This window comes from Sylvia atricapilla, chromosome 3 (genome assembly GCF_009819655.1).
Source record: "Sylvia atricapilla isolate bSylAtr1 chromosome 3, bSylAtr1.pri, whole genome shotgun sequence".
Classification (NCBI taxonomy): domain Eukaryota; kingdom Metazoa; phylum Chordata; class Aves; order Passeriformes; family Sylviidae; genus Sylvia; species Sylvia atricapilla.
In genome coordinates this window covers 105082155-105104181 of record NC_089142.1, presented here as the reverse complement: position 1 = coordinate 105104181, position 22027 = coordinate 105082155, and the positions used below count along the sequence as shown (strand labels likewise).

The window sequence follows — 22027 nt, the reverse complement described above, 5'->3', positions numbered from 1 at the left end:
TTCCTTTTAAAACTCAATCACAAAAATACAAAAGAACAGTATCGTTTGTGATCAGCTATTTTCAGCCACTTGGATGAGCTCTTTTATGGATTTAACTGCACTAGACAGGTGGCATAAGGAAGCTTACCTGTTTCCCCCAAAATTCATTTTCAGGTCACAGTTCACTTTTCCTACCTGTTTCTTTCTCAAGTTGCACCAGGGGGAGGTCTAGATTAGATATCAAGAAAGATTTCTTTACTGAAAGGGTAGTCTGCTGGCATTGGGACAGGCTGCCCAGGGAAATGGTGGAATCACCAGCCTTTGAAATGTTCAAATATGTGTGGATGTAGCACTCGGGGACATGGTTTATTGGTGACACAGGACTGCTGGGTTAATGGTTGGTCTTGATGATCTTAGAGGCCTTTTCCAACCCTAACTGGTTATATTTTATGGTATTTTTGTTCCTAATTAACTTTGTTTTCATTGTATTACTAATAGAAAGGTACATCTACAACAGTATTCTGGTCTGCCACCAATATAACAAAGTACTCTCTAAAAACAATAAAACAACAATTTAAAAAAGCGGCAGGACCCAGAATATTAAAAGTTCACTTCACAGCTTTGGCCAAGAAAATATATCCAGACTTTAAGCCTTTAACTAGTTCAGGGCCTGCATAGATCTTAATTGCTCATGAAGTCTGTCCTGCAAAGGAATATATTCTATTTCCCATTATGAGGTTGGAAGCCAGAAAGCTTTTCTCTTTAGCTTATCAAACATATTTTTCTCCAGAATCTAATGAAACACAGAGAAAATAAACCCAGGGGTGGACAGAAGAAACTTGCTAAGTTTAAAACAATTTATTTTTTTCAATTTTGGGGCTTTGGTGAGCTGGGAGCATATAAAATTTCAAGCTTTATCACAGTCTAATACAAACCTATTTCTTACTCCCACCTACAGGAGTGAGGAGATTGCCAGGAGCCATTTATCAGCAGAGCTTTGAGGGCTGCTCAGCCTCTTCCTATGAGCAGCAACATATTCAGGGGAAAAGCACTTCCATTTAAAGGAGAGCAGGGTCAAGACCAACAAGAAGGCTTTTCTCAAAAGTTTTTTGCATTTTGATCATGTTATGCAGAAAAAAAAAAAAAAAAAGCCAAGCACCATCTCCAGTGTGCTTTTTGGCCTTTTTTTGTGCAATCCTACTGATGAAAAACTGCTGTAGGCTCAGCAAGGAGATGAGCCAAGTGGTTTGGTGACTTTAATGGAGGCATGATTTCAGTTGCATGGGAAAGTGTGATAGCCCCATTATTGCAAAGTGCATAAACACACACTTTGCCTGGAATATATACATGATACATAGTTAGGTTTTACTTAAGGACATTTCTCAATTACTGAGGCACTTTGAAAAAAACACCACCCATACCAGACTTGAAAATAACTTTCACAATGCTGTTGAAAGTGTCAATATGTTAAAAATAAAATTATTGGGTAATTTTAGAGCCTGAGGATATCTATGGAGAAATGCAGTTGGAACATCTTTAAAATGGCTAGCAATTTCGACATGCATTTCAGCTTCTACTGAAAACTCATGAAGTCTGTGTTTAAAGGCTGTAGGTTATAAACATTGTATTTTTTACTGATGTAATTATTCAAAGACACCGCCTAGCTTAGCCTGAGCTTGCCATTATTGATTAAACTCTGGATACCAGTGAAAGATAGGTAAGAAAGTGGGAAAAGCTGGCAGTCTGGGGTTGTGGTTCTAATCTCCTGCTTATGTTCACTAGTCTGTAGTTTTTAACTTGATGACATTGTAAATAGAGTGATTAATAGACCTTTGTTATTTGCAATGTACACATTCAACAGTGCAGGTCAGATAAACTAGACAACATAAATTAACCACCTTAGAGACAGGTTTATACCACTGGAGCATCTGGTCGTCCCTGAATCAATTTGTACTGTAGACAGGAATCCAGTACAAGTCTTCTTTTAAATTAAAGTGAAAAAAAATTTCATAATTTTCACTTGACTTAACTCTTTATCAAGTTGAGTTTTCTTAAACAGATTCTCCAAATCCAAAGTAACACAAAATACCTTTAGTAGTCCTGTTTGCTTTTGCCTTTTCATGACCAGCATTCACCATGTGGTGCAATGGAGATCTGCTCGGCACGTGGGTAGTTTTTCAGGGACGACAATTGCAGGAAATGGGTTTATCTGTGCAGCAGATAAAGCAGTTTACCATTTTTTGGCCTGCTAGGTCCTTTCATAGAAGTGGCACACAGGAAATAATACCCTACAGTAATGCAAAATCATTTTTCTAAAGACTCCAAGTCATTAATTCTTTATCATAGTTATCTAAGAAAAACAGCTTAAGGTCATTCCCACTATCCCTGCATGCTCTTGTCCCTCTCCAGCCTTCCTGCAGGCTCCCTGTGGGTATGGGAAGGGCCTCTAGAAGGTCTTCCCAAGCCACCAAATTTGTCAGGCCTGATTTGCCTTTAGTGAAGGCATACTGGCAGTCAGCGATTACCACATTATTGACCATGAGCATCAGCACAGTTTCCAGAAGGACTTGCTCCATAGTCTTGCCAGGCAACAAGGTAAGACTGACTTTGGTTCCCTGGGTCTTCCTCATTTCCCTTTTTAAGAATGAGGGTTATGTTTCCCCTTCTCCAGTCAGTGGGAACTTCACCAGAGTGCCATCAGTTCTTAAACATCAAGGATAGTGCCTTAGACACTTCCTTGGCAAGTTCCCTCAGGACCATGGATGTATCATATTAAATGTAAAACACTGTTCCTGTAATTTAGGTCATGAAATAAAAATGCTGCCAGTGTTGTTACTTAAGGTTTTAATAATAATTTTCAGTGACATGAAATAGTTTGATTACCACAACCTACCAGTGGTCAGTGATGTCAACTCAGAAAAAATGTTTCACACACTGAACAAATGGCACATAAAACTTACCTTTCATTATGCATTTTAATAATTGGAAGTCATTCAATTCTGATTTTTATACAACCAATTATACATTAACATATACACATACTCAATTCCAGACACAGTGTATACATATTTTTGAATCTGCAGCAATATAAAATGAGTTCTACCTATATATACATGTGCAAGTCTGAATAAGTCCTGAGTCATATTAAAGTACTATTATTTAAATCCTGCCAATTTTAACCGATGCAAATAAACCTCAGGTTTTACAACTATTGTGAAGAATCTATTTAAAAAAATAATATATAGCACTTTGCACCAGCTTTATGCATAGCTATGAGCTCTGTACAGTGCAGAGTTTCCATTTGCAGTCTGAATGATTACGAAATCTGAAAAGATGCTGACCATGTTATTCGGTAACTATTGCTTCCTTTGCTTTTTTATTAATGGTGAGTGATTTGTTCTGCCTCCAAACAATCAAGCGTGGAGGACTGTGACAGAGTTTAAATTGTATTCTTTCTGCTGCATATATTTTTGTAAGCATTCAAGTTACCCAGGCCCTTTAATTCTTCCAAGAAAAACTATACAATTATACAGCCAAACAGTTAAACAGTGTATCTGGACGGGAAAGAAAATGAAACAACAGTGGAGTGGGATCATTACCTTAAACATGACACTTCTATAAAGAAACAAAGGATGGGATTCTTTAACGAACAGCTTGGACAGAAACCAAAAGGCTGCTCAGAAACCCTCTGTCAGCACGACACACTGCCATGGTAAACATGAGATGCTCTCCAATGGCCAGAACAAACTATCCAAGCAAATGAGAAGGAAGCACTGCTGCCAAGAAGGGGATCCAAACTCATCACGAGAGTCAGAATCTTTGTACAGTATTAACAGACCAACTTACACAAAAATAAATGTCTGTATACCCCATGCCTGGAGAATGCAGGCACCAACTCTAGAGCTGGTAAAGATACAGGTTAGTGTGGCGGAGTAGCCGTCTCTAATTGGAGCTGTTTGGATGCAACTTTCCAGGTATGGAGGAGACACAGTGGTTTTGTTTTTTTCTTTCCCTCATTCCTCTCGCACAGAAGAGAGGCCCCACTCCAACCACACTCCTCTAGAGCATAAGGATTCCTGTCCCAAAACTTAGCTGGTGCCATGGCTGCTGTAGTCGAACACGCCTTTCCTGAAGAAGGGTGAGAATTCACAGACGGTGTATTTTGACAATGTTAGCCCCACTTTATCAATGTTCAGCGGAGACGATGGAGATTTCAGCATGGCAGAGAAAAAGCTCCTGAGGTATTTCTGTGGAATGAAATGTAAAATGTCATAAGGTTTTACTTGATCAAATTTATTACAACCACTTTGAAAAATTAAATCAGCAGCAAAAAAAAACCCAAAAAGATTTCCGTGGGCTGTGAATAGTCCTTTAAATAATCATCAGCATTTAAATCCATCTATAAAACAGTCTACTGAAATGTCTATACTAAGCTCAGGAAAAGCAGAACAGAAGTATTTTCCACTTCCTTCTTATGCTCAGCTTGGAAACTCTTTTTTTTCTATGGTTGTGTGATGCTTCCTGGTTTATTTTGCAGTCGGTAATGCTTTCTGCTAATTGTGACAATGCTAATACCATTGTCCTGGATTACCAAACACAGCAGGTGCAAACCTCAAATCCATTCTGCAGGATATCCACTACATATGGACACAAAAGGACTTTAAAAATCCTTCCCTCACAAAGCTTCCACAATCCTTGCATTGATTTGGGTTTGTTTTGATGAAGGCTATTTGCAGAAAGATTTGCATGAATTCCATGCTATGTCAGAACCCACCAGTATCCTTTCATTGAGTTGCCCTCAAAATTTCCTTTTTTTTTTTTTTTTTTGGTTTGGTTTTGGTTTTTTTTTGTTTTGTTTTCTTAAGCCTTACTAACAAGAAGAAGCATGTGGGAGACACTTCCTTCCCTTCTCCCAAGTTAATATTCATCAACCACTGTGCAACTTGCAGTCACATTTGTACCTAGAGAAATTGGGGGATGTACATTAACACAGTTAGTTTTGACAAACCTGACAAAGCTTCCATCATACTGGGGTTCATTTAGCATGACTTAATAACTTAAGAATATAACTTTTGAACAAAACACTCTAGGTAAAAGGTTTGATCAGATAGACACTACAAATGCACCCAGTGTCACCCAAACACCTGCAAGGAAAATCTCATCTGGAGCACAGGGATGAACTCCCTTTGTGTACCACAGGCAGAAAAAGATAACATTCAAATCATTCCCTAGTCTTGGATTCTGTGGGAGATATATTTGCAAGAGAAGTACGTTCTCCTCCAAACAAGACAACATTTAGTTATTTGAATGCAGCAGCTTTGGGGTTATGGAAATGGGTTGTTCAGGAAACAGTCCTAATTGTTCACTCATTTCTCAAGAATTCCTCCAAACTATAACAATCTGCTATCTACTTAAGAAACCAGCTGTTTCCATATTACAGAAAGAAGGAAAACAAACAAAAAAAAGCAAACAAAAAAAGCAGCTGAGACACGAACTATTCTCTTGGCAGAAATGGTGAAATTTTCTATTTCGTTCAGATTTGCCACAGGTGTTTTAATGTTCATGAAAAAAAATCACTACAAAAATGCCTGCAAGATGAACTGCAATAGACTAAGAGGTAATTTAAAGTGAGGAACAGAAAAATGTTTTTCATAATTAGTTCTCAAAGGAGGGTTCTTCACAAAAAGTCCCAAACCAGTAATTCCTGAAGGATGAACATGGTAGAAAATCAAATGTAAAACATAGCATTCTGTTAGTGTTTTAGCACTGTGCTGAAAAGTTACTGCAATAATTCTAGTTTATGACTACCAAAGGCTCAAAGGTACCAAAATATCTCACTGGGCACATCACAAGACCTACTGCATTCACCTTGGTATGTATGGCCAGATAATTGACTGTCATGCCTTCTCTGTAAAGCCATTAGTAATTGTTTTGGCATGATAGCTCTAATGGCAAAGTAAAAAAAAATCCCTCTGCTCTAAGCATACACTTGTGTGACACACTACAAACAGCAGGTACACTTCTTTTCCACATCTGTGCTCCAGAGTTGATGAGTGAATATCACAGGTTCTTTTTACAGAAAATAGATCCTTGGGAAAATGGAAACAAGCAGACCCTACCAGATAATGATGGAATTAATTTTGTATGAAGGTTTCCTGCCATATGGCTTGACATTATGTGCTCTTCAACAACCACCTCTGAACAAATTATCTCTCTTCTAAAACCCAGATCTGCCTTTATCCTTTTTGCAATGCTGATATGTTAATATAGCCCAGAGCTGCTGTGCCCTTGACACAAAGAAGCTGTTGCTTCATTGAAATACAGGCTGCTCTGCCCAAAGACATTGGCTGGGAGTGTTCCCCTGTAGTGAGGAAACAGTGACTGATGGCAGAAGTGCTCACTCACATCACAAGCATTGATCAAAGAGCTGTGGCAGGGCACTACAGGGGAAGGTTGTTCTGTCCTGTTGGCTGCAAAGGACGGCAAAGCGGAAGAAAGTGACAGAGGAAATAGGAAAGTGATCCTTGCAACATGTGGAAAAATGCTTCCCAAATTCAGATGTGACAAGGAGAGGACGAGGGTCACAGCAAGCTGGGAGAGGGGCAGGAGCACATCAACACCAAGTGCCTGAAATGACCAAGCATTCCTTAGAGATCCAGAATTCTTAGGATTCAGCACGGACTTTGTTGTAGCCCAGAAGGCCACTGCAAGCAGGTCGAGTAGGAGCAAGGCTGGATAAAAGGATCTCCTCTGCCAGCACTCAGTGGACAGGAGGAGAGCCGTTTTCAAATCTTTTGTATTAAAATCTATTTCCAGCAGCAGACACAATTTTTGTTCATTTACAGAACTCTTTTGATGTGTCCTTGAAAAAAAATTTCTTAGCAGAGACTGGCAAGCTTAGGATACCTTCATAGGTCCAAATTTTATACAAATTAATGATGTGATTTCCTACTGATAGCAATGCTGCCCCTGGCATGCAAATCACTGTGTAATAGCTACTAGGTTTGCACAATTATCTAGGAAAGAAAAAACTAGTAAACTGCCAAAATATTCCAGCATGCTTGGTTTTATTACTCATTTTTGTTTGTTAGACTCTGGCCATTTGTTCAGGATTATTTAGTCTGGCAATCAGTGTTCCTCCAAATGCACTTTGCAGTTTCATTTCACTAAGAGCATTTGACCTGCTACGCTGCTGGTTTGCTGGAAAAAAAATCCTAATGATACAATTTGTAAACGTCTTGGTGTGAGGGCACAAGATCCTGGCACTGTAACAGAGATGTAAAATAAGCAACTTACACATCAATCATGTTGGTTGCTCTGGCTAAACATACACTCAGGAACATCAGTTTAGAGATTAGAAATACTCTGCATGTACAAAACAAGGATAGAAAGCCAGGTTAAAAACTAATTCAAAATAAGAAAAGCTGTGGTGTTCACCCTCTCTGAAGGCAATACAACCTTCAAGCTCTCTAACTAAAAATTTATGACAGCTGAACCTGCAAGTTTTAACTTTGCAAATGAAACTGAACTGGAGAAAGTGGTATGAGGCCCAAAGGCTTTTCTTTCTTTACCTAGTTGGAGTAGTTTTCCCTCCTTTTTAATTATACGAGTAGCAAAATGGAAACCATTTAAAAAGCTTATTAAAAATCATTTTAATAGGGTTCACCTTTTTAGCAGTAGACCAGTGTTCATCTTGTGCTTAATTCATCAGCACAACAAAGTCATTCTAACCATTTTTGCACTACTTTGTGACGTGGGGACTTCATAATTTTATACATTTTAATGTAAAGCCATAACTTAATTTAAAGTTATTAAAGTCACTACAATCAAATAGCTTTCTAAAATGTGAAAGTCGTCTTATCATCCTTTCAGTTGTGGCATATTAAAGAGGAATTTAGTTCACTGACATTGTTCTCCTAATCCATTACTAACAGTGATAGCCTCAGAGACCAATAGCAGAGCTTAGCAAGAATTGGATTTTTTTCATTAAAATTTGGTGTGTTTAAAAACTCATCAACTCTGGTATTTTCAGAAAGTGAACACACTTCAAACTTTTGCTTTCATACTGCTATTTCTAGCAATTTCCTAAAAAAAGTCAGTGCTTAAAATACTTTAGAAGTTACATTTTGAAACTGGCATTAGAATATATAGCCTGCTAATAAATGCCAGAGCTGAAAGCACCAGAAAGTTTAATAAGATAAACCTTACAAGGCTTTGGGAACTTTTTTAGACAATAGCTTCTTTTCTGTGAAAGAATCCCACCTTTTCAAGACCTACATGTCAACCTGACAGTCAAAAGCTCTACCACAAAGTCACAGAAGGTCACTGGTGACAGAGGCAGGACTAATTAACTTACTGCTCATCTAACTTCTAACATAGACTCCCCTCTCTCTTTAATATAGTTCCTCCCAGCACCAATCACATAATTATTTTGTTGACTAGTGTTAAGTGCTGCAGGCTTTAAATCAGATCTTGATTTGAATTATCCATTGAGCAAAGCATATGCAAGTATCACAGCTCTTTCTATAGGATACAAATCCGATTACCAAAAAAATTCCCAAAGCCAGACAGATTGAAGCATATTCCCTGACTCTAAAAAACCACATTATATTGTAATTAGGTATTTGCAAAGTCAGCTCTTCTCAAGAAAGACTCTACCCCATAGCAAGCAGAAAGGCACATGATTTGCTTCCAATCTGTGATCACAAAACCAAGGATCTGTTTAAAAGACAAAGCATGCAAAGGGAGCTACTGGAATGCAGAAATGGGAGAGCATGTCCTCCTGCATCTGTCTACTAAAAAGAAATTGTTGGGCACATGCAAAGGAAAATCAACATTTGGAGATCCATCTCCAAATTAACCAACTTTCTCTGTTTTGGACATTTCCACTGATGTGTTGAAAAGAAGAAAATTACTTCCAAGGTGGTTTTGCAAAATACTAAAAACTGCAGAAGTGCTGGCTATTGGATCTAAATACATCCTATTGCCAAAAGTAAAGCTGGACTGAAATGGCACTGATAAGTGGTGGTGTCCCACAAAGAGTTCAGGGTAGCAAAAGGCCCTGTCCAGGAACATGCTTTATACAAAACATGGTAAGAAAATACACAAGTTACCAAGAAAAATAGGATTCAAAGTTTTCATTGGATCTGCTTCTTCCTTGTAGTGGTGGTTTTTTGTTTGTTTGTTTGTGGGGTTTTTTTGGGGGGGATGGGTTTGGTTTTTTAACTGGGAAAGAAGAATTAAGACACTGTATAGGGAGAAAAATTAGGATTGGAATGCAAAAGATGGAAACTCTTAGGAAAAGGGCTGCAAGCTAAGCCAGCTCTGCTTCATCCAGGACATGCACCACATCTCAATCACCATCCACAAGTGGATTATCTGGATAAGGTATGGAAGACAAGGACAGCCATTAGCCACAACACAGAAAATTAATTTACAAACTGAGTTCCAAAGGAGCAGGTTTTCTTATACAAAATATCCTGACAGTACATGCCAAGGCATATCCAAGCTGTCTAAACGTGTTTTGGAGGCAGTGATCCCAGCAGGCTCCTCCCACACACTGCAAGTATAGCTCTGCCCTGCAGGTCAAAAGTCAGTTCACCACAGTTAGGCTTCCCCCTTATGTCTTCCATTCAAATCATCTACCCTTCCCTCTGGGCCTACCTAAGGCACAGGGAATTTTTCTCCCATCTGTGGTCTGAAAGACAGGAATGACAATACTTAAGAGAGACAGAAGATGTGGCCACAATGGGGAGGAGGGGGAAAGTGTGAAGCTGGCTGCAGTCTCTTAGCTGGGTGGCTTTGTCTTGGGAAGTGCAGAGATACTTTGAGACTTGATTAGGAGCCTTGAAAGATATTATAAAGCAGAAGGTGTGAAGAAGAGATACTTTTGTCCAGAAGCTATCCAGCTGCAGCAAGGCCTTTGGAAGACCATGGAGCAAGGAAGCCAATGCTTGTGGGAACTGGCTGTGATAGAGATCCTTCTCTCAAATGACAACCAAACCACTAAAGAGTCCAGAACTGGTGAAATGTACAACACTGATATGGTTCAAACTCTCACAGCTAGAGACACAAGCCTATGCCCTAGCAGCACTGCAGTGGATTGAGGAAGATGAGACAATGGGAGCTATGACAAGGAGGTTTAGAGTGTATGAAGACCCTGCACACCGCCCAACAGAAGCCCAAATGTCTTCTGTGGGAACAGACCTGACAGAGCATATGTGAAAACTGGAATACAGGATTGCAAAGACACATCAGAAACACAGCAAGGAGCTTAGGGAGAACCTCTTTTGGGTTCTCTTTTCTTTTTTTTCCCCTCAGCTCAGAGAGTTAGGAGTTTTGAGATGTCTTGGGGCAAATTCCGCAGGCACCGTCCCTACAACACTCCTTTGGGCATGTTTAGAGGTACCTAAATGACTCTGGAACCAAGCTGGTAAGAATCAAGCTTCTTTAAGCACCTAAATTGCACTAAAAAATACCGGGATTTACATTTTTAGCCTCTTGGGAAATTCTCTCTATGTTTTTCATGCACAGCATGATGCAGATTCCTTGAATCAGAGTTAATTTCCTCCAGAGTTGTACAGGTGAAGCAGACTTTACCTCTACATCTCCAGAAGTGCTTGAGTGACACTAAAATTTAATTTTACCCAAGGTGGTACTGAAATTTACTCAAATTCATATACCTTTTTGAATTTTCTTAATGTGCAAGCATTCTAAGAGATGCCAGTTATGATTCAAGGTGAAACTGCTCTCTCAGGTTTTCAAAACCCACAATATTCATTATAGCTATTTGGAGCATTTTTCTGTGCAAGTCTAATGGCAGGAGCACATTATGCTGAATTACTATTATGCCACATCAATTGAATTAACTTCTGAAGTCAGTCTACATCTCAAATTACAATCTTATTCTGCCTAAAAATTGTTTAAAATCCACAGGACTTATTATTTCTTACAATGTCTGCATGCTAAAAGCTTACATTTATTGGCTTTAGGCAGCTCCAATGAAAACTGAATTATAGGCTGGCAAGGAAGTGAAAAAAAAAAAAGGCAGCAAGGGCTATGATTTACAGGTGGTCTATCAGTGTGAGTCTTCTTTGGGAAGTGAATGGCCATACTGGAAAGGATCAAAACAGACCTGACAAGTGAAGGAAATCAAACTTTTCTCCAGAGCACGAGTCAAAACAAGTCCTGTCAAAATTTATTTGGAAAGAACAACAGGACTGAATTTAGCAAGCATTCCTGGGCCACTAGTGACAGTGTGGGATCTGCTGGAGTGGGCTTGGCAAACACCTACCAAAGAACTTGACAGGCATCACCCTCTGCTTCCTCTGGTGTAACCCCATGCTGGAGGATGACTGATACACTTGCTTTGGAAAGGGGGAGCACCGAATTCAACTCAGTGTCCTTGACTGAGCACACCTTTTATTCATCTGCCCACATCTATATGTGCAGAGCTATTAATGGAGATTGTGATGAAGATACACAACTTCAAAACTTGATTTGTGGGAGTATGTTGGGAAATTTATTCCACCCTGACAGCAAAACACATCAGGATGTGGAGCTAAAATGGAGCTAAACTATATGCTGTCTCATTTTCTAAACTTACTAAATCATAATAAACATACTTCCTTATTTTCTGATACACTGAAATAGTTAAAAAGGAAAGGGAAAAATAAAAAGGCCTTCAAATTGAAAATCCTATTCAATTATTTGGTTGTAATGGAGATAAACATTTGATGACAAAAGATGGTTTTTGAGGTAGGGACCTGAAGTTATACACTTTAAAGAAAGAAACACCAAAATTCTTCTAAAGAGATACATCTCTTATGCCAAGTTATCTCTAGTAAACTCTGCAGAGCAAGGCTTCAGACCTGATTTTGAATCAGGCCCAGAGTTTGAGCCAAATGAGACCACATTTACCATTTCTTTTGCATCCAGTAGCCTGTCAAACCAAGCTTAAAATTAACTCATCCAGAAAATAACCTCAGGCTACTGTTCCTTCTAAATGACCACTTTCATCACATGTTTCTATTACAAGAATAATGTCTTGCATTGCTCTGGGCTAGCTGAAGGTCTCCAGTATTTAATCAAAGTAACTTTTTATCGGTATGGCTTGGAGGGCTGACTTGTGCAAAGTTCTGCTTCTTTGTATCTAGTGACTTTAACCAATAAGTAAAATTAACTTTATTGATTCATTTCTTGAAGCCAACAGGGTTTCACACAAGCAGCAGAACCACCCAAAAAAGTATTAAATGCTTTGCTGCTGAGAAATGCTGCAACTCCTCATTGAGAGTTGATGCTTCAAAACCAGAAAAGCCATGTGCCTTGGGCTGTCCTAATGATGTGGTGAAGGATGGGAGCCTGACATGTGAACTTGCTCTCAGAGGGTTAACTGCAAAGTCTTACTGTCTGCCAGCAAGACTTCAGTGCTGTTGCTGAAGAGCAGTCATTTTTGTTCTTACATTTTTCAGTGGTTACTAGAAGTTATGAAAGGCACCTGGTGCAGACTGACTATACCTCAGTTAGAAAATGATCTGTGACATGGATTTCAAATAACTGATATTCACAATACGGGCCAGCCACACACACTCTTCTCTTGTCTTTGTGCATGCCTCTATGCTCTTTCCTTCCCTGATCCCACTGCGTCCCTATTCCTTTAGTGGGAAATAAAAGCCATCACTTCAAGATATTGCATTCTGTAGCTCAAACTATGGCTATGAAACAATCCTCCGTAGGATTATCAAACATCAACGATGGCAGCAGTTTGCTTTTGCACCAGCAGTGCTACTGGTGTGCATTCATACTTCTGAAAAAGGAGAAGACTTTCCTTTTATTTTCCAATAAGTATCAGATGCATTATGAATGTGTTCTGAAGTCCATCTTACCTAGATTCTCCAAGAACAGTATTTACCACCACACTGTCAGAGGCAAACACATTCAAGAGCAAGGCTGGTGAGCAGCTGCATAAAGCTCCTTTTAGAAAGCTTTGGTATTAGGGGTGTTGTAAGCTGATGCCTGTGTCTCATAATTTCCTTTCAGTAATCCCTCTGAACAAACATGTATACAGTAGCTTTGAAAGATCTTTGTCACTAGTGTCAGCCAGGAAAAAAATCGAACAGAAGTGGTAACTCTAATCCCATTTGATAGGATTTTTGCAATATAAACATCAATTCACCTGTAACTACCATAGGTTCTCTCAGTTAAATATATTTAGGAATGGGGCAGTGAAACAAAGACTTGTACTAATAGTACAAGTACTAATGGGGAGTACTAATAAAGTTCATACTGAATATTCAGGTGATGAATAATCTAAAATCTCAGTAAAATGTTTTTATCCTCATGATTTCAAGGAAAACCCAAAGGTCTGAGGCAGATCCAAACACTCTTTGCTCAAATTCATTGACAAACATTTTGAGGTATTTTTTTCCTTCTCAGACCTTTCTATTGCTGGCTTCCACCAAGGTGTTAATTCAAAAACTAATAAGACAAATAAGAATCAATCCAAGTTCAAGAAAAAGGTGCTATTTCCATTATTTCACCTTTTCCTTAAGAATCAGATTCCTGGAGCCATCTCAGCATAATGTTACTTTTAAAGGGGAAACACACCACAGCAAAATTCAGAGCCTTATTGAAAAAAAAAAAAACCCAACCAACCTAGAAATCATCACCTCCAAAGGAACTCAAATGAAAATGCAAACTCAAAACTAAACAAAGGATTTGACTTCTAAGTTAATCTAATTTTGGAAGGTTAATTTTGGCTGAAGGTAACAGCAATATTTCACCCAGTTCAGTGTCTACAATACTTTCCCCAGACAGTTCTACAGATTGAACAGCAAAATTGAATTATGCAGCTCATTCAAGATTTATTTCTGCCTCTTGCATTAACACTTATCACTGAAATCCTCATCGGCAGACATCAGGAAGTGAGGAGGTTAAGGACAATTATATTATTAATTTTAAATAAATTGAGCGTGTCTATCTTTTAAAGAGGTTCAAAGTACCAAGACAAAAGAAGAGCAGAAGCAATGCCAGGAAGATGCATTTGCTTCTACAGAACTCAACACAGGCTCGAATTACCTTACTGTTAACAGGTTGACTTTCATTCCCTGAGCTCTGTAAGTGGCAGCAAAAGACAACACATGGCTCCTGATGACTGCTGAGCTTTATTTCTAGATCACAGGATATTCTGAGTTGGAAGGGACCCACAAGGATCAAGGCCAACTCTTAATGGAATGGTGAGTCTGGGGATGGAACCCACAACCTTGGTGGTACCAGCACCACACTCTAACCAACCTAAAAACCCCACCAGGGATTTTCCTTGTTTCTCCCTTTGCTGTCTGCAAACCAACATGAGGAAATTCAGCCTTGAGAACAGGGAAGAGAAAACAGGGAACAGAGACAAGGAGACAAACTAAGGCTTGGGAGAGTTTTTGTTTTCCTTTAAACAAGAACCTTTTTGGATTTTCTTGGCAAAACAGTTGTTTGTTTTTTTTCCCCTAAACACACTGGTGACAGCAAGAGGAGGAAAGAAAGTCTGGTGGGTCCACAAATGCAAGGCCTCTGACCAAAGAGTCAAGAAACACAGCTCAATCTGCTATGCCAGTTTAAATTCCTGCCCAGTTTCTCTGGCTACACAATGGGAAAACAGCTAAAAATAATCTTCATTACTACAACAAAGCATGAGTCTAAGAGAAGAAGAAAAAAGAATAGTCGGGGGAATGATATGATAGAGAAGCACAGTATCCATAGAAGTTGGGATTTCAGGAAAAAATCTTTTTAGTGTCATTCACAGACCTAGAAACGCACCAAGGAATAAAAGATCCTTTGCAGTTAAAACAGGAATAGATACACTCACTGACTCAAGTATTTCTTGTGGCAAGTACTTCCTTTACAAAGCTTTTCCTTAAAAAAATAAGAGAAAATGAACATACATCATCTGAATTCACTTTAAAAAAGGATTCTATACTCTTACTCACTGATTACTATTTGCAAAAAAGGACAGATTCACACTAACTTCTGTTCATTAACTTTACTCAAAAGAATTCTTGGCTGTTTCATTTAAGGTGGATTTAATCAAGCAAGGTTGGCTCTGAAGTGAAATTACAATGTTTAAACTGCAAAACAATTAATTTAGAGTTTTGCCTTGCAACAGGTCCTCGATGAAAAGCTAAATTAATAGATTGCAACAGGGATTTTGGGTAGATAATTTTAAATACAATTTAATTTCTCTTAAGATGTATAGGTAAAAACATTATTTTCCAAAGCTCTATGATAATGTCAAATATAATTCAAAAGGCTTGATACCAAACCCCAAAGCAAAAGTGTTTACAGTGCAACTAGATGTCTAGTTAACTAGATTAAGGGATTAATTTTTTTACTGGTACAAAAATATACAAATTGAGTACTAGACTGGAATATGGGCATGCCTTTATGCTATCTATCAAGGATATGAAAGAAAACAAATCATTTTGTGGTTCATGTAAGACAGCCTCACATAGGAAGTCAGTGGGAGGATGTTTTGTTGGTCGATGAAAGCAAAGGTGAAGTATGTAGAAAAAATTCAAACCACCTAAAAAAATATTCCAGTCGTAAGCAATCTACTTTTATTTTAATTTCTCTAAAGCTCTACCTAATACCATTTTAGCTCTACAAAGAATATAATTCTTAATGACCTGCATGATCAAGTAATCCTCATGTTGCCATAATATAGTTGCAGGGTGGACAGTTTAGTCTTTGATCATCCCTCTTCCTCTTTCCCAAAACCCCACCTCCTGCCCCTGGGCTGCATTAAAACATGCATTAACATAGAAATATAGAGACCTAATGTGTGATAGGAGTTCCAAATCATGCCATCTACACAGCCCTGTAGAACTACCAAAATAACTCAAATCCTCAAACTCATTAACCTTGTCCACAATAAAATTAATTTTTAAAACTAATGGAAAGAAAAATAGTATGTTCACAAAGCTGGGTTACAAAATAAAACTCAAAGATGCTTACATATCGCTTTACTTCTGTGATGACATATTTGGATATGCTATGATAAAATAGTAAATCTCCAACAAACAGATTGCATTTAAAGTAGCAGCATTTTTTTTTAATCTTGCCTTGCACAGAGACCTGCTGTCTACAGTGAACACTTACCTCACCCACCACCTTTCCTCTTAAATAAATCTAGCTTCTATGAACATCTCAATGAGCTCCTTTTTCTTAGACTAGGAGTAATTTCATTTTTAAGAGATGTTTCCTTACTTTGCAATGTACTGCTGCCATCTCCTGTGTTAAACAAGGCAGCAAGTAACTTGATACTTACAAACAGACTATTTAATGTTGATCACGGGGGAATGGTTTCTGTTGGCTAAGCAGGGAGTACTCCAACCTAAACACACAGCAGAAGCCTGTTAAAAAGTTGGTATTACCTCTAAGTGACACCGTCGTTCTGCAATCACTCGCTCATCCTTGTTTCCAAAGAGCTTCTTTGGAGGGAATTCTAAAGTGGCAACCTGGAAGACATTAAAGGATGAATCAGCATCAGAAGTGGCAAGCTCAAATGAGAAAATTCTGCTTAAACTACAAAGCAACTAGGAGGAAAAATCTGCCAAATATTCATGATCTACATCATATGCTATTAGTAAATATCACATTATACATTTCTACTGAGGTCACTGTGGCCTGCTCTGTAGTATTGCTAAGATAACAAGGCATGTTGTCATTAGAGAGTGACTAGAACAAAATTTAGGAATTGGACTGCCACTGTTTTCCACATAAATGTTGAAAATTTGCAATCCAAATGTGATGTGATAGTATCAAATAGGGAGGAAGAACAATTTCTGCAGGGAAGTGTATCGTAAAAGACTGCATATAGTCTCTTAAGATCTGTGGTCTCCAACTGTATGGTAGTGTAATTTGTTTGGTTTTACTCGTGTTCTATCATAAATGTAAGATCATTGGATCTAAGAACTATCACTGAAGTCATGCTCTGGGAGGTGCATTGCTGGGCTCCAGCCAACACCTGACTTGAAGCTTTTGTTGTGCCCTGAACTATCACTTCTTGTAACTCAGCTGTAGCTCAATGCCATTCAAATGTGTGTCCACACTGGAATCTGACAGCTTTCATTTCTGAAGACAATTCACACATGCAGGCAAAATCTTGCTTTATCACACTGAAAATGAGAACAGTGGCATAACTGCTAAAAGCAACTATTCAGATTTCTACTTTTAGTTCTTCCAGAGAGATGTTTAAAGCTACTTCATTTCTTTTTTTCAACCTATGGGGGAAAGGTGGGTGGGGAGAGAAGAGAGAGAGAAAGAGAGAGAGAGAGAGAGAGAGAGAGAGAGGAGAGAGAGAGAGAGAGAGAGAGAAGGAGGAAGGGAGGGAGCTGCCTCTCCTTTTTTATACTAATAAATAAAATGCTTGAACTAATTAAAGCCATCTCTATCTGAAAAACACACAAAAGACTCAGGAGCTGGCAGAAAGTACCACTGAACTTGGTCTGCTAAGCCACTGCTGGGAACAGTGCAGGAGCAAGCAGGTCCTCTCTCCATAATTTGAGTTTGCACTTGAAGATAAATCAAACCCATTTTTTCCCCAGCACTCACATCATGAGATAGAATAACAACACCTCCCACTGGCATTGCTGGAGTTGTTTTGCAGGTGAAATCCCTGTGTAAAACTGCCTCCTGCATTAATTCCCCAGGCTGTTTGATGATATTGAACCAATAAAAAAGATGCATCACTTTCTAGTGTATCAGCACATACAGGACTGTAGAGAATTTATGGCTGGTTACAAGGAGCAGACATATACTGATTTAAATGAGGAACTCCTTTATTAACATCAAATGTAAGCATCTTTAAAATACAGTGGAATTCTGCAATACAAATAATTTATTCCCACTCTCTGGTTCAACTCCAACTTTGATAATTTTAAAGAAATGTCTAGACATCTTAAAATTACAAAAGCGATGTGGGGCACCAGAGGAGATGGAAGAGATGTCTGCTCTCCAACATTCTTGCCAGTATGTCCCAATTATATTTCTCAAATTTCTCCAACCATATTCTTTTCAGTGTGCCTGCTCCTTCATGTTGGCAGGACAAACAGTACACAGTCAAATAGCATCACATAATAATGTTCTAGGGACTTATTCTCACTGCATTACTCACTTCTTCACCTATACACAATTAAAAGTGCTAATATTTTCAAGGACTTCAAAATCCCACATCTGCAGAAATTGTATTTTATTAAATAGTACTGCATAATGTCACTACCAGAAACAAGCAATGTAAAACAACTACTACCACAATCCCCTCCTGGCCATAGGGAGATTGTTTTTTAAATTTATTTGCTAATAAATACTTCGATTACAGAATTTTAAAACAGTGTCTTTAAAAACCAATTTGCACAATGAATCTACCACCACAGCATCATCAGACCTACTCTGTGGTGTCAAAGCAAAGATCTTACAGCTAAAATCAGGAATTACTTCCTTATCCAAATTAAGTTCCATCTGAACACGAATTTGGAGATTAGTTCTATATAACTTTGGGGTGAGCAAATGGTTTTCCTAAGTGTTCTGGATGTATCTTAGAAGAAAACCAGTTGTATTTTGTAAAATCAATGTGTTTTGTTGAACACTTTCAAACAGAAGTAGCTATTCACATTGTTTCAGCATTTCTTAACTCCCAAATCACTACCATGCACATATCACTCGTATGCACAAATCAAACCAAAGTCCGTAACTTCAGTCATGAATTTAATATGCAGGACAAAGGTCTCAGCCTTTGCTCTGCAATGTTCAGTCATAACATGTACCTATATGAAAATCATGAGTTTATTGGTGGTCAAGAAGTGGGGATCTGAATACTTTTTACGTAATAAAAGCCACCAGAATGTCAAAGTGCCAAACTACCATGACATACACACATCAAGTTAACATGTTTGTAATATGCCAGTGTTGCCAGTATGTGTATAGAATTTATACATATATGTCACTTGGAAGGATTTTTCATCCTGCAGAGGAATGTTACAAAGGACTAATCAATTACTGCAAACAGCATGTCTACAGGGCCAGATACAGGAGTTACACAAACCTCAGGCCTGCTGGAACATTTCTGTGTCCCACACTTTCCCAGTGGTCCCCTGGCTCCTCTTTTAGCCAAATAATTGGCAGATGGCTATCTCACAAATAAAGTACAAAGACCATTTCTGTCACACGACAAATGACCACCCATCTATGTGACAGAAAAGGCACCAGCCACAAATTTCATCATCACTTCAACAACCCAGTTATTTCAATGGGTTCTACTCCACTACATGCCCACAGTCTAATGCCCACCAAAATGAGAAAGAGATATTTAAAATTCGGCAGGCTTGAGTTTCAGGCTATCCAAACACTTAATGCAGACATGACAGCATTAGTTCTCGCCTACTTTATAGCTTGAAAATTATCTTTGCAACATAAGAACTGTACACATCCATACATCAAGGTGAATTATGCAGTTCTCTATGGGACTGAAATTTCAGTTTAATGGGAAGCCAGTCCATCGTACTATATTTATATAAAAATACACTATTAGTATATTTACCACACATAGTGTGTTTATTATACATACATACATATATATATATACATACATGTATATATACACACATCATTGATCTTTGACACTGACTTATTGCTTTAATGCAGGGGAAAATATGTTGGTGCAAGAGTCCCACAAATATACAGTGAGTATAAAACATTCTTATCATAATTTTGGTTCATAAGAAAATTAATTTTAAAAGCTCAGCAACACAAACACATTGAAGTAATGATAAATGTTACAATAACTTCCAATAAAAATCCTCTGTCCTGAAATACTATTTGATATACAGACTGAACATAATTGCGTGAGATTCTGCAAAGTAAGGTTCAACAGAATTTTGAGGTTTACTTAAAATACTTCACTCATTTAAGCCAAAGTGTATTAGCAAATATTTCACCAAATTCAAATATTAGTGGTGCTACAGCACCTTTATGAAATAGTACAGTAACTTCAGTGGAGATAATCACTGTTGCAGGTTAATGCACACAGTACAGTATGTGAGTGAGCAGCATTTGTTCTAACACTGAAATATGTAAGAGATCTTGCAGGTATGGATTTTGCATCAAGATGTTTGCCTTGGTTCAAACACTGTGAGGGAATTCACACTATTCAGATTCAGGAGTATAAATAATTCTTTCACAATTAAAGGTTTCTGTACCCTCAAGCTTAAATTAATTCTTCAAGGGTCTCACCTTGACTACGAGATAAACGTTTTGTAACAATGTAAGGCCTAACAGTGGAACTCGAGGGGTAGCAGGTAAATGATTCTCCTTCCGTGGAATTTCTGAAGCACACCCCTCCCCTCCCTGTCCCCACTTCCTGCAGTGGCAATGGAAGCATTTGGCAGGCAGTCTGTTTTGGCAGGGAAGTTTTGTCATTTTCTAGGACTGCTGATGAGGTGATGTATTTTCTGTCAGGGGAAATTAAGAGGCATATTCCCCAGCCTGATAGGAAGAGAGGGCTTGAATGATTTCCTGAGAAGCTTCTGTATGTAGCATGCAAGATTTCTAATTTTTATTTTGACAGCAGAAGCATCTCCCTACGAAAATTAATCACTGCATTGCTGCAATCCAAATTTCAGTCCATCCACAGGAGTGTGTACACACATGCATACCTGTACCATGGGTAAGGCTGGGACTATGCCTAGACCCAAAAGGCAAAGCCAGATGATATATTCTAAAATAGTCCAGAGAGACCTCAAGACTCTCAGGTATATCAGCCTCCTAATGTCTTTCAGACATGAAACTTTTTACAGTTAATGATGTTTATCCTACCTGGCAATGGTTGCTAGGCAGTAGCAGCTGTAGAGAAAGGCAAATAGTCATTTGCAATTTACCCTCTAATTTCTTTACAATAAAGGAAGGCCATGTTTTATTTCTGGGTCTAGTATTACTTAGAGGCATGTTATTTGTCTGTCTCAGCAGTATTATCTGTAAGAAACAATACTTAAATGCCACAATGGAGTATTTGTGAGCTGGTACAGTCAAATTTAGCCAGTATTTATGTTCAGTTCTCATGCGGAAGGTGCTTCATACCCAGTACGAGTTATTCTAGTAAACTTCAAAAAGCTGAATGGATTCCTCTTCTCCCACATTCCAGTCAGGAGACTGGTTTTTGGCAGGCATTTAATGCTGGTAAGAGCAGATGGCAGAACAGCAAGTGACCCATTTTTTTTTGTCACATATTCTATCCTACATACAAATTCGACCTTAAGATTCTGGGAACAGCACACACCTAACATCTATATGGAACCAAACCCTTTTAAAGTGAAACCATACTTAATAGTCTTCAACTACTGAGCCCCAGGGAGAGATGAAGTTTGGAGACCAGCCTTTTGAAAGCCAAGAGAGTGAAAATGAAGGCTCCAATACCAAGAAATGCTGTGTCTGGGATGGGGTGCACTCTCATGTCAGAACCTTTATGAAAAAAAGTCATCATCATCATTTGAAGGGTGTCCTTTAATTTCTACTATAATCTGTTGGAGACTCTTCACTGACATTATGTCTGCTTGGGGACCTGCTGGATTTAATTCAGTTCAGGGGTTTTATGGTACAGCAGAACAGAACATTTAATGAAAACTCTCGTACAACACTTTGCAGATGATATTTCAACATACAGTGGACCAAAGTAAAATACTGCATAATACAGTCATGTAGGCTTGTCACTTCTGAAACATGAGATTGTTCCAAGTGTTACACTCCCTAAACATTAAAAAAAGTTCCATTGTCTGACATAAAGTAAAAATCTACAGGACTGAAACATCTCATTACTTTTGGCTTTTACAGTCTATGTTTTAGTGCCTACAATAAGGTAAAAGACTTTTTAAAAGAAGAAAAACAGGGCAGACATTGATGGAGGCTGAGTCATCTTTAACCTTTCATCTCAAATTCTCTTTGTACTTCAATGTTTTGATACATTTAAACGTGGGGAAAAGGGGGAAAAAGAAAATTAAGGAAATGTTAACTA

At 38.3% G+C, this 22027-nt stretch overlaps 1 protein-coding gene across 2 annotated transcripts in view; it reads right to left on the bottom strand.

The window, feature by feature from the left end:
- Nucleotides 1-2806: 2806 nt before the first annotated feature.
- Nucleotides 2807-22027, bottom strand: part of KIF16B (kinesin family member 16B) — a 131314-nt gene continuing 112093 nt past the window's right edge. For both annotated transcript variants that reach the window (XM_066316505.1, XM_066316508.1), the window contains 2 exons: nt 16398-16481; nt 2807-4226 (listed from right to left, as the gene is read on the bottom strand). In XM_066316505.1, coding sequence (XP_066172602.1) covers nt 4068-4226; nt 16398-16481 — 243 coding nt within the window. In that variant the 3' untranslated portion in view covers nt 2807-4067. The remainder of the gene's footprint in view (nt 4227-16397; nt 16482-22027) is intronic.